Source organism: Triticum urartu, chromosome 3A (genome assembly GCF_056163025.1).
Source record: "Triticum urartu cultivar PI428250 chromosome 3A, HENAU_Tu73, whole genome shotgun sequence".
NCBI lineage: Eukaryota > Viridiplantae > Streptophyta > Magnoliopsida > Poales > Poaceae > Triticum > Triticum urartu.
Genome location: NC_141875.1, coordinates 60,060,614 through 60,073,925, shown reverse-complemented (window position 1 = coordinate 60,073,925; position 13,312 = coordinate 60,060,614). Strand labels below are relative to the sequence as shown.

Here is a 13,312-nt window from a genome sequence, read left to right as displayed (position 1 = left end):
GTATCACCGACCAGCCGCGCACTGGGCTCGGCCGTGCCCGCGCTCCCCGCGCCGGCGGCCCCCGTCGTCGTGGCCCCCACCGTGCCCCCCTCGGCGGCCCCCGTCGCCGCGGCCCCTGCTGCGGCCCCCTCGGCGGGCCCCGTCGTCACGGCCTCCTCGGCCGCCTCCATCGCCGTGGCTGCCTTGGCGGCCCCCACAGCGGCCCCCGCTGCGGCCCCCTCGACCGCCCCCGTCATTGTGGCTGCACCCCTCACCGGTATGGTCACTCGGGCTGGGACTGGGTCACTTCGTCCTAGCACGCGCTACACGTCTGACGAGTACGCGTATGCTGCATCTACCACGACACCGTCTCCACTCCCCACCTCCGCTCGCGCAGCTCTTCGGGATCCGAACTGGCTTGCTGCGATGCGTGAGGAGTTTGACGCCCTGCAGCGCAACCGTACGTGGCAGCTTGTCCCGTGGCCTCCTCGTGCCAATGTGATCACTGGCAAGTGGGTCTTCCGCCACAAGACTCGCCCCAACGGCTCTCTCGAGCGCTACAGGGCATGTTGGGTGGTGCGCGGCTTTCGCCAGCATGCCCGCGTGGACTTCACCGACACCTTCGCCCCGGTTGTCAAACCGGGCACGATTCGCGCTGTCCTCCAGCTTGCTGTTTATCGCGCCTGGCCAGTTCACCAGCTCGATGTGTCTAATGCGTTTTTGCATGGCCATCTCGACGAGCAGGTGTTTTGTCAGCAGCCTACTGGTTTCGTTGACACCGACCATCCGGACCACGTGTGCTTGCTCTCCCGTTCTCTCTACGGGTTGAAGCAGGCGCCTCGGGCCTGGTACCTGCGGATCGCGACCTTCCTTCAGCAGCAGGGGTTCCGGTCCACACGGCCTGACGCCTCCCTGTTTGTTTATCACCAGGGTGCCGCCACCCCATACCTCCTCCTGTACGTCGATGACATCATCCTGACTGCCTCCTCGCCAGCGCTCCTTCAGCAAATCATAGCCCGCCTTGGCACTGAGCTCGCCCTCAAGGATTTGGGGGCTCTCCGCTACTTCCTCGGCATCGAGGTTGTGCGTCGGGCTACTGGCTTCTTCTTGCATCAACAGAAGTACGCCTACGAGCTTCTGGAGCGAGTGGGCATGCTTAATTGCAAGCCTGCTCCTACGCCTGTCGACACGAAGGCTAAGGTGTCCGCCGTCGAGGGATCTCCGGCGTCCGACGCTCCCTTCTACCGCTCCATCATCGGTGCGCTTCAGTACCTCACACTGACACGTCGGGACATTCAGTACGCTATCCAGCAGGTGTGCCTTCATATGCATGCTCCTCGTGATACTCATTGGGCTCTGGTGAAATGTATCCTTCGGTACATACATGGCACCACAACTATGCATGGGTCTCACCCTGATGGAATCACCTGACACCAGCCTTGTCGCCTACTCCGATGCCAACTGGGCTGGGTGTCCCAACACTCGACGCTCCACTTCAGGCTACTGCGTCTACCTTGGGCCCTCTCTGATTTCATGGTCGTCTAAACGACAACCCACGGTCTCACGATCGAGTGCCAAGGCCGAGTACAGGGCCGTGGCCAACGCTGTTGCGGAGTGCTCTTGGCTATGACAACTACTTCAAGAGTTTCTATGCGAGGTTACCAAGGCGATGCTTGTTTACTGCGACAACGTCTCCGCGGTGTATCTCGCTGCCAACCCTGTCCATCACCGACGGACGAAGCATATTGAGCTCGACATTCACTTCATCAGGGAGCACGTCGCACTTGGTCGTGTTCGATTTCTCCATGTGCCCACCGATCAGCAGTTCGCCGATGTCATGACAAAGGGACTACCCACCTCGATGTTTGAGGGCTTTCGGTCCAGTCTGCGTCACCGGTGACGCTTCGACTGCGCGCGCGGGGGGGGGGGGGGGGGTGGTGTTGAACATGTGTACATGTACGTAGGTCTGGGTTTTATATGGCGCACATGTAGTGTCTCTCTCCCTTTGTATTTACTTGTATCTTGGGAGACAAGACACCGGTCGCACCCCTTGTACCTATATATATGTGGCTAGTGCACGATCAATCAATTATCGATGCACCAAATCATTCTCTACATCCAGGAGGACCGCCAGGCTCGCCTCCGTCCTCTGCAGCACTGGATCGTCATCGGGGAGCCCCTGCATCACCGCCATCACCTTGTTCCCCACCACCTCGGCTGTCGTCGATCCGCTATGAACACCACCGCTCCGATGCCTCTCCAGCTTGCCCAAGACCTTTCTCGAGCTACGCTGTGAACACCACTTCGACCCCCTCTCTTTCTGTGCTCCCGGGGACCCTCTAGATAACTGGCCCCGCCGCCGTGCTCCGGCTGCCGCCATGGTTGCAGCCCACGAGCCATGCACGCTCCCAAGCCGCCGCGCGGGCCACTGGCGCCCTCTAGGGAGCGTGCCGCACCTAACCGAAGCCCCAGCTAACCCCCCTAACCGCTCTCGTCGTATTTCTGACGAAGGTCCGACTCCGGCCGCTGCCTGGCATTGTCGCAGCGGCCACCTCTGTCCATGAACAAGTCGCCCGCGACCGCATTTCGACGCGAAACATCGACCCCGTCCTGTAGAGCCTAGGCACGGTCCGAATGGGCGCCGGAATCGGCCGGATGGCCATCACCGACGTTCGGCCTCGCCGCCGGTGACACTATTGATGTGGCAAGTCGTTAGCCACTGACAGCCCCCCTAATTACCCACTGGGTCTGTGACAAATGGGACTCATGCCCAAATTAACCACAGGTTTATTTAGGCACAAACTAAACTAACCTAATGACATGCTGACATGTGGGGCCTACCCCCTTATAATTAACCCATGTTTTAATTAATCCCATTTAACACTGCAGCCACTGACAGGTGGGGCTATCCACTATTCCAGTGGATAAAGCTGACCCAGTCAGCCTGCTAACTGGGCAACTGGCCCACCAGTCAGCCTCTGCTGGCTGGGCCGTTGACCCAGTCAATAGGCCCACTATCAGCCACAGTGTGCACTGCTGTGTGCACTCTGCTGGGAGCACATAGCAATTATTATTTTATGTTTTCGAACTAAATAAATTTTAGAAAATTCAGAAAATTGAAAAATCATATAATTAATCCGTAAGTCAGATGAAAATAATATATATATATATATATATGAAAGTTGCTGAGAAAAATATAACGAATCCGAATATGCAATCCGTTCATCTGTCACATGCCTCTAGCAGGATGAACATGGATCATTTCCCTCCGATTCATTTGTCCGAAAAATGCCAAACACCGGGAAAACATTCCCAGATATTTTCTGTCTGTGTAGCCCTGTGTCTGGTCACCCCTAGCACTGCAGATTGTCATGTCATGCATCATGATGCACTTGCTTGCTTTATTTTTATTATTTCTTTCCCTTCTTCTCTCCGGTAGACATCGAGATGGACGCTGCTCCAGAGTACGACTACACCTCTGACGTTCAGCCACTCTCAGTAGAGCTTCTAGGCAAGCAAAACCCCATTGGTCATTCCTATATCGCCCATTCCTATATCGCCCATTCCTTCTCTCTCATGCTTGCATTAGATTTTGCTACCGTTGTTCGTTTGTACCTATTCTGATGCATAGCCTGATTTTGTAACCTGCTATTTGTTACCTACCTGCTTATCCTATATGCTTAGTATAGGTTGGTTAGTGATCCATTAGTGACCCCTCACCTTGTCCCTGTTGCCCCTGCTTTATGACCGATGACTCGATCAACGTGATCGACGTCCAGAGTCCAACACATCATCTCACACCCCCTTTGTTGTACGACTCTACAGAGCTACTATCGAGTGTCGAGGGTGATACCTCGTAACACACTCCTGATGATATCTCTATAGTGTAGCTACTCGGTCGTGGATTACCAAGGGTGATTGCTTCTTCACCACTCCTGATGACGACTCTGTCGTGCAACACCTCACACTAATTTGAATATGGACTACATATGGATAAATATAGACGTATTTTAGAGTGTAGATTCTTTCATGTTACACCGTCTGTAGTCCATATTAGAATCTCTAAAAGGACTTATATTTAAGAACGGAGGGAGTAAGTAATAACAAACAATTGTCATGTATTTAAGTTATCATGCTATTTTTGTAAAAATTAACAGGGCATAAAAATGGTTCCTCTAACCTTCTTCCCACATGCACTAGAAGGAAAAAAGGCTCATGTCATCCTAGTTTCTCTCCAATTTAAAAATAAAAAACATTTTGTAGCTCAAAAAATCCATCGGATCCAAAATCCGCGGGTATGCATGGGTGGCGCCAAGGCTCAGGTGAGGGTTGCCGCGACCGACATCCGGCAACTCGCATGTAGGCAGCTCCACCGGCAAAGGGACCAGCCTTTCCTCCTCCCCGCTCCAACGTTCCACCACTCCAGACGTCAGATCCCCTGGCGGAGCACATCGTAGCGTGACAAGGAGCTTCGGACAGCGACACATGTACAGCCGTGTGGCGAGTTCTCTTCCCCGTCGGCTGGTTTTGGGGGCGGCGAAGGAGGAAGCCGGGGTGGACGTCGAGGGAGGAAGCCTTTGATTGCGTTGACCCCCGCGTTGGGTCGGGCTTGCGCACGAGGGTGTGAGGATTTTTTTCCTTTACACAGGGTGGGGGGTGAGGGTGTGACAATGCGTTAATGTCCATTTGTCTCGCGTTGCCACGTGGGCAATTTGCCACATCAAAGTGAGGTTAAAAATGGTTAGTGTCATGATTTGTAAAGTGATGGTTTTTCGTTGATCAGAACACTATTATGATAGTTTTATGCATTTCACTCGTAAGGTAGGGTGCACCACCAGCGTCCGTCAAGTACGGTTGGCGACGGTAGCTCGATATGAAGCCAAATCAATGGAAAAGAACTCCATACATTAAACTCGAGTAGTCGAGTAGTAGTATTTGTGTGTTTAGAGATGGAATTTTAAATCGTGAGTTAACTCCATACATAAACTCGTTCAGAAAATAATAATCCACACTCCTTCTATGCACTATTTTTTTTGCGGGATTCCTTCTATGCACTATTTAATTTAGACTGCACAAACACACTAATGTAAGATGTTTTTGCTGTTTAGTTTAAACCGCAAAAACGTCTACGTTGTACTGGTACATAAACTCCATGCACATAAGAAGAAAGAAAGACTTCATACTACATAAATTCCTTGGACTCGTGAAGCAGTAAAAACTAAAAAGTACTCCCTGTAAATTGTCCGTCTCTCCGCCAAAGAAAAAAGAAGAGAAAAGATACTAGAATCAAATTACATCTTGCTTTTGCGCGCCGACTGAAGCTCGTCGCACCAGTCGTCGAGCTCCTTGATGGTGCGCCAAGCCATATTGCTAAGAGCGGCGCCCCTGGCTTTACTTCCCCCGTGGAGCTTCAGGATCAGCGCGTGAGCAGGGTCCTCCCAGTAGTTGCACTTGTACCTCTTATCTATCGACAAGTCAAACTCATCCTCGGATCGCTCGTAGGCCCGCTTCGTCCCCGCCACCGGTGCATACGCGGCGACGGCCGTCCAGCTACTGTCGCCGCACTTGTGCCGCTTCTCCGTCAACGCTGCGTCGAGCTTGCCGTCCGACCGCTCGTGGCCTCTCTTCATCCCGGCCCATGCTGGCTTGCTTGCACCTGCAAAGTCGTCGTAGTGTTCCATCGCTTCTTCAATTCAGCCGAGCAAACAACGGTGTGCGTACGTGCTAGGTTGCGATGGTTATTAGCTACTCGGTTATATATATATATATATAGGTTTTAGCTTTTGATTTTGAGGTCGCCCCGGTCCTCCATTGGAGTACATATAACCCACAACCCAGCCGGTCCGATTCGTGCTAGTACGCAATCACCGGTCCGATTCGCTGCGCCACCTTGAGCCTGGCAGTCTGTTTCCGTCTACCGGCTACCAAACATCGACCAGGTTTTCCACCCCTCACAAGAGACAAAAATTATCCGTTCCGCTTTTCCCTTAGAGTAAAAAAGGACGGGCAAAGACTACGTTGGACCTTTGCTAAGAAGAGAAATTTATGCAAACTTGAAGAGAGATTGAGCCAAGCCAGTTAGTCGGACTATATTTTCTTAGGGCATAATAACATACATTGGTTGATAAAAAGTTAGTCTTATCTTAAGTCCGCATAATCTAGAGAAAACAACAGCAAAAGCGGATATATTATAAATCTAACGTCAGATTTATGCAATTTCCGAGCAAACGCTTTATCCGCCATCGATTTGAAGCACGAGAGAGCAAATGGAAACCATTAAAATTAGAGTCCTCGCGAACGCTCTCCCTTCCCCGCCGCATGTTTCTTATCCAGACCCCTCTCTCGTGTCGGCTCCTCCCCAACCACCCAAGCCACTCCACTGCCTCTTCCCTCTCCTCGCAGCGGGACATGGGGGAGGAGCGATCGACGTTGGGCGATGATCGATCAAGCCGAACAACGGTGGCGGCGCGCCTAGCTTGCTACCGCAACCATGGCATGGTGGTGGTCAAATGTGGTTGATAGTTAGGCAGAGGAGCACCACGAGGGAAGAAGGGCGATGTAGCATGGTGAGAGGCGGTGGCGGAGACTTTTGGATTGCCAACATGCACTACTGGAGAAACGAGCATTAGTCCCGGTTAGGAAAGGCCTTTAGCCCTGATTCACAAACCGGGACTAATAAATCAGGACTAAAGGACCCCACCCTTTAGTCCAGGTTGGCCACGAACCGGGACTAAATCCCTGCCACGTGGCCAACAGCGCGCGCCGCGGGCTCGGGACCTTTAGTCCCGGTTGATGACACCAACCGGGACTAAAGGTTTAGGGGTTCAGAGCTTTTCTGTTTTAGGGTTTATGGTTTATGGTTTATTTTTCCTTTTCATTTTGTGTTTCCATTTAATTCTTTTTACACTACTACATACTGTACACGTTATGCATATATAGTAGAATTTCTCGTAGAACCAATCATATATTGCTACTTCTTGAGTTTGCGTTGGTTTTTCCCTTAAAGAGGAAAGGGTGAGCAAAGTAGAGATAAGTATCTATCTCAGTTTAAGAACCAAGGTATTGAAGGAAATATGCCCTAGAGGCAATAATAAAGTTGTTATTTATATTTCCTTATATCAAGATAAATGTTTATTATTCATGCTAGAATTGTATTAACCAGAAACATAGTACATGTGTGAATACATAGACAAACAGAGTGTCCCTAGTATGCCTCTACTTGACTAGCTCGTTAATCAAAGATGGTTAAGTTTCCTGACCATAGACATGTGTTGTCATTTGATGAACGGGATCACATCATTAGAGAATGATGTGATGGACAAGACCCACCCGTTAGCTTAGCACTATGATCGTTTAGTTTTATTGCTATTGCTTTCTTCATGACTTATGCATATTCCTCTGACTATGAGATTATGCAACTCCCGAATACCGGAGGAACACCTTGTGTGCTATCAAACGTCATAACGTAACTGAGTGATTATAAAGATGCTCTACAGGTGTCTTCGAAGGTGTTTGTTGAGTTGGCATATATCGAGATTAGGATTTGTCACTCCGTGTAACGGAGAGGTATCTCTGGGCCCTCTCGGTAATGCACATCACTATAAGCCTTGCAAGCAATGTAACTAATGAGTTAGTTACAGGATGATGCATTACGGAATGAGTAAAGAGACATGCTGGTAACGAGATTGAACTAGGTATGATGATACCGACGATCGAATCTCGGGCAAGTAACATACCGAAGACAAAGGGAATAGCGTATGTTGTTATGCGGTTTGACCGATAAAGATCTTCGTAGAATATGTGGGAGCCAATGTGAGCATACAGGTTCCGCTATTCGTTATTGACCGGAGATGTGTCTCGGTCATGTCTACATAGTTCTCGAACCCGTAGGGTCCGCATGCGTAACGTTCGATGATGATTTGTATTATGAGTTATGTGTTTTGGTGACCGAAGTTTGTTCGGAGTCCCGGATGAGATCACGGACATAACGAGGAGTCTCGAAATGGTCGAGAGGTAAAGATTGATATATTGGACGAAGGTATTCGGACACCGGAAAGGTTTCGGGACGTTTCAGATATTTATCGGGGAACCGAGGGGTTACCGGACCCCCCGGGAAAGTTATGGGCCCTAATGGGCCATAAGGGAGTAGGAGAGGGCAGCCCATAGGGTGGCGCCCCTCCCCCAAGGGCAGTCCGAATTGGACTAGGGGGAGGGGGCGGCCCCCTCTTTCCTTTCCCACTCCCTCTCCTTCCCTCCTTCCCCCTCTTGGAATAGGAAAGGGAATCCAACTAGGATTGGGAATCCTAGTTGGACTCCCCCCTTGGTGCGCCCTCCTTGGTCATCGGCCTCCTCCTCCCACTCCTTTATATACGTGTCCAAGGGGCACCCCAAAGGCAGATCAACTGTTCTTTAGCCGTGTGCGGTGCCCCCTCCACAGTTTACCACCTCGGTCATATTGTCGTAGTGCTTAGGCGAAGCCCTGCGTGGATCACATCACCAACACCATCACCACGCCGTCGTGCTGACGGAACTCTCCCTCGACCCTCTACTGGATCAAGAGCTCGAGGGACGTCATTGTGCTGAACACGGAGGTGCCGTACTTCCGGTACTTGGATCGGTTGGATCGTGAAGACGTTCAACTACATTGACCGCATTACTAAACGCTTCTGCTTTCGATCTACGAGGGTACGTGGAACCATTCTCCCATCTCGTTGCTATGCATCTCCTAGATAGATCTTGCGTGATCGTAGGAATTTTTTTGAATTACTACGTTCCCCAACAGTGGCATCCAAGCCAGGTCTATTTGTAAATGATATATGCACGAATAGAACACAAAGAGTTGTGGGCGATAATAGTCATACTGCTTACCACCAACATCTTACTTTGATTCGCAGTATTGTTGGATGAAGCGGCCCAGACCGACATTACATGACCGCGTTCATGATACTGGTTCTACCGACGTGCTTCGCACACAGGTGGCTGGCGGGTGTCTGTTTCTTCAACTTTAGTTGAATTGAGTTTGACTATGGCCGATCCTTATTGAAGGTTAACACAGCACACTTGACGAAAAATTGTTGTGGTTTTGATGCATAGGTAAGAACGGTTCTTGTTAGAAGTCCGTAGCAGCCACGTAAAACTTGCAACAACAAAGTAGAGGACGTCTAACTTGTTTTTGCAGGGCATGTTGTGATGTGATATGGTCCAGACGTGATGAGATATAAATTGTTGTATGAAATGATCATGTTTTGTAGAAGTTATCGACAACTGGCAAGAGCCTTATGGTTGTCGCTTTATTGTATGAAATGCAATCGTCATGTAATTGCTTTACTTTATCACTAAGGGGTAGCGATAGTCGTACAAGCAATTAATAGTTGGCGAGACGACAACGATGCTACGATGGAGATCAAGGTGTCAAGCCAGTGACGATGGAGATCATGACGGTGTTGGGGAATGCAGTAATTCAAATTTTTTACCTACGATCACGCAAGATCTATCTAGGAGATGCATATCGACGAGACCGGAGAGTATGTCCACGTACCCTCGTAGACCGAAAGCGGAAGTGTTTAGTAACGCGGTTGATGTAGTCGAACGTCTTCGCGATTCAAGCGATCCAAGTACCGAACGTACGGAACCTCCGTGTTTAGCACGATGATGTCCCTCAAGCTCTTGATCCAGTTGAGGACGATGGAGAGTTCTGTTGGCACAATGGCGTGGCGACGGTGATGATGAAGTTAACAGCACAGAGCTTCGCCTAAGCACTACGACAATATGACCGAGGTGTGTAACTGTGGAGGGGGGCACCGCACACGACTAAGAGAATTGATCTTGTGTGTTCTAGGGTGCCCCGACCCCCGTATATAAAGGAGGAGAGGGGGAATCCGGCCGTCCCCTATAGGGCGCGCCAAGGAGAGGAGTCCTACTAGGACTCCAAGTCCTAGTAGGATTCCACTTGGAGGAAGAGGGAAGGAGGAAGGGAGATGGGGAAGGGAAGGAAAGGGGGGCATCGCCCCCTTCCCCTAGTCCAATTCGGACTGCCAGGGGGCGCGCGGCCAGCCCCTTGTGGCCTTTCTCTCTCCCCACTAAGACCCATGAAGGCCCATTAGTTCCCCCGGGGGGTTCCGATAACCCTCCGGCACTGCGATAGTTACCCGGTACCTCTCGGAACTCATCCGGTGTCCGAATAACATCGTCCAATATATCAATCTTTATGTCTCGACCATTTCGAGACTCCTCGTCATGTCCGTGATCTCATCCGGGATTTCGAACAAACTTCGGTTATCAAGTCACATAACTCATAATACAAATCGTCATCGAACGTTAAGCGTGTGGACCCTACGGGTTCGAGAACTATGTAGACATGACCGAGACACATCTCCAGTCAATAACCAATAGCGGAACCTGGATGCTCATATTGGCTCCTACATATTCTACAGAGATCTTAATCGGTCAAACCGCATAACAACATACGTTGTTCCCTTTGTCATCGGTATGTTACTTGCCCAAGATTCGATCGTCGATATCATGATACCTAGTTCAATCTCGTTACTAGCAAGTCTCTTTACTCGTTCCGTAATGCATCATCCCGTAACTAACTCATTAGTCACATTGCTTGCAAGGCTTACAGTGATGTACATTACCGAGAGGGTCCAGAGATACCTCTCCGATACTCGGAGTGACAAATCCTAATCTCGATCTATGCCAACCCAACAAACACCTTCGGAGACACCTGTAGAGAATCTTTATAATCACCCAATTACGTTGTGATGTTTGATAGCACACAAGGTGTTCCTACGGTATTCGGGAGTTGCATAATCCTATAGTCAAAGGAATATGTATAAGTCATGAAGAAAGCAATAGCAATAAAACTTAACGATCATTATGCTAAGCTAACGGATGGGTCTTGTCCATCACATCATTCTCCTAATGATGTGATCCCGTTCATCAAATGACAACACATGTCTATGGTTAGGAAACTTAACCATCTTTGATTAACGAGCTAGTCTAGTAGAGGCTTACTAGGGACACTATGTTTTGTCTATGTATCCAAACATGTATCAAGTTTCCGGTTAATACAATTCTAGAATGAATAATAAACATTTATCCTGATATAAGGAAATATAAATAACAACTTTATTATTGCCTCTAGAGCATATTTCCTTTAGTCTCCCACTTGCACTAGACTCAATAATCTAGTTCACATCGCCATGTGATTTAACACCAATAGTTCACATCACCATGTGACCAACATTCAAAGGGTTTACTAGAGTCAATAATCTAGTTCACATCACCATATGATTAATACCCAAAGAGTACTAAGGTGTGATAATGTTTTGCTTGTGAGAGAAGTTTAGTCAACGGATCTGCCACATTCAGATCCATATGTATTTTGCAAATTTCTATGTCTACAATGCTCTGCATGGAGCTACTCTAGCTAATTGCTCCCACTTTTTAATATGTATCCAAATTGAGACTCAGAGTCATCCAGATCAGTGTTAAAGCTTGCATCGACGTAACTTTTTACGATGAACTCTTTATCACCTCCATAACCGAGAAATATTTCCTTAGTACTCTAAGGATAATTTTGACCGTTGTCTAGTGATCTACTCCTGGATCACTATTGTACCCATTGGGAAACACATGGCAAGGTACACAATAGGTCTGGTATATAGCATGGCATACTTTATAGAACCTATGGCTAAGGCATAGGGAATGACTTTCATTCTCTCTCTCTATCTTCTGCCGTGGTCGGGTTTTGAGTCTTACTCAACTTCATACCATACAACTCAGGCAAGAACTCCTTCGTTGACTGATCCATTTTGAACTCCTTCAAAATCTTAGGTATGTACTCATCGAAAGTCTTATCAAGCGTCTTGATTTGTCTTTATAGATCTTGATGCCAAATATGTAAGTAGCTTCACCGAGTTCTTTCTTTAACAAACTCCTTTCAAACACTCCTTTATTCTTTCCAGAAAAATCTACATCATTTCTGATCAACAATATGTCTTTCACATATACTTACCAGAAAGGTTGTAGTGCTCCCACTCACTTTCTTGTAAATACAGGCTTCACCGCAAGTATGTATAAAACTATATGCTTTGATCAACTCATCAAAGCGTATATTCCAACTCCGAGATTCTTGCACCAGTCCATAGATGGATTGCTGGAGCTTGCACATTTTGTTAGCACCTTTAGGATTGACAAAACCTTCTGGTTGTATCATATACAACTCTTATTTAATAAATCCATTAAGGAATGAAGTTTTGACATCCATTTGTCAGATTTCATAAAATGTGGCAATTGCTAACTTGATTCTGTTGGGGAACTTAGTAATTCAAAAAAATTCCTATGATCATGAAGATCTATCTAGGAGATGCATAGCAACGAGAGGGGGAGAGCATCTTCATACCCTTGAAGATCGCAAAGCGGAAGCGATTATCAACATTGTTGATGTAGTCGTACACCTTCACGATCCGTCCCGATCAAGTACCGAACGTACGGCACCTCCGTGTTCAGCACACATTCAACTCGATGATGTCCTCGCCTTCTTGATCCAGCAAGACGGGCGAAGTAGTAGATGAGTTCCGGCAGCACAACGACGTGGTGACAGTGTTGGTGAAGAACAATCTCCGCAGGGCTTCGGCAAGCACTACGAAAACTATGACGGAGGATAAACTAGAGGGGACGGGGTTTCCGGCACACGGCTTGGTGATTCTTGATGTGTTCCAGGTGCTAGCCTTGCCCCTCTATTTGTATGTTGAGCCCTGGGGTCGAAACTTGGAGTAAAAGCCTCCTCAAAGTCGGTTTTGCCCGCAAGGAAGAGTCCTTCTCAGACTTCCAGGACCAGACACCACGGTCCTTGGTGTCTAGCCCAGACGCCGTTGGCCTCGGGCCAGACGCCAGGATCTCCGGCGTTTGGCCCCCTGGCCTCCGCAAAACTCCTTTTGCACCGACCTAAAGCCCCGTGGGCTTCACCCCTTGGCCGAACCATATCATCCTATATATCAACCTTTACCTCCGGACCATTCCGTAGCTCCTCGTCATGTCTGTGATCTCATCCGGAACTCCAAACAACATTCAGTCACCAACATACATAACTCATATAGTACTATATCGTCAATGAATGTTAAGCGTGCGGACCCTATGGGTTCGAGAACTATGTAGACATGACCGAGATACCTCTCTGGCCAATAACCAATAGTGGAACCTGGATGCCCATACTAGCACCTACATATTCTACGAAGATCTTTATCGGTCAAACCTAATGACAACATACGTAATTCCTTTGTCATCGGTATGTTACTTGCTCGAGATTCGATCGTCGGTATCTCCATAC

The 13,312-nt window shown here is 48.7% G+C and overlaps 1 protein-coding gene across 1 annotated transcript; it reads right to left on the bottom strand.

The window, feature by feature from the left end:
- Positions 1-5,270: 5,270 nt before the first annotated feature.
- On the bottom strand, positions 5,271-5,660 carry LOC147978534 (uncharacterized). Its single transcript, XM_087516623.1, has one exon. It carries the CDS (start codon positions 5,658-5,660, stop codon positions 5,271-5,273), a length of 390 nt encoding a protein of 129 aa, XP_087372749.1.
- Between the last annotated feature and the right edge of the window lie 7,652 nt (positions 5,661-13,312).

Coding starts and splice junctions, on each gene's coding strand:
- LOC147978534 (XM_087516623.1), bottom strand. CDS start 5,660: ATGGAACACTACGACGACTTTGCAGGTGCAAGCAAGCCAGCATGGGCC.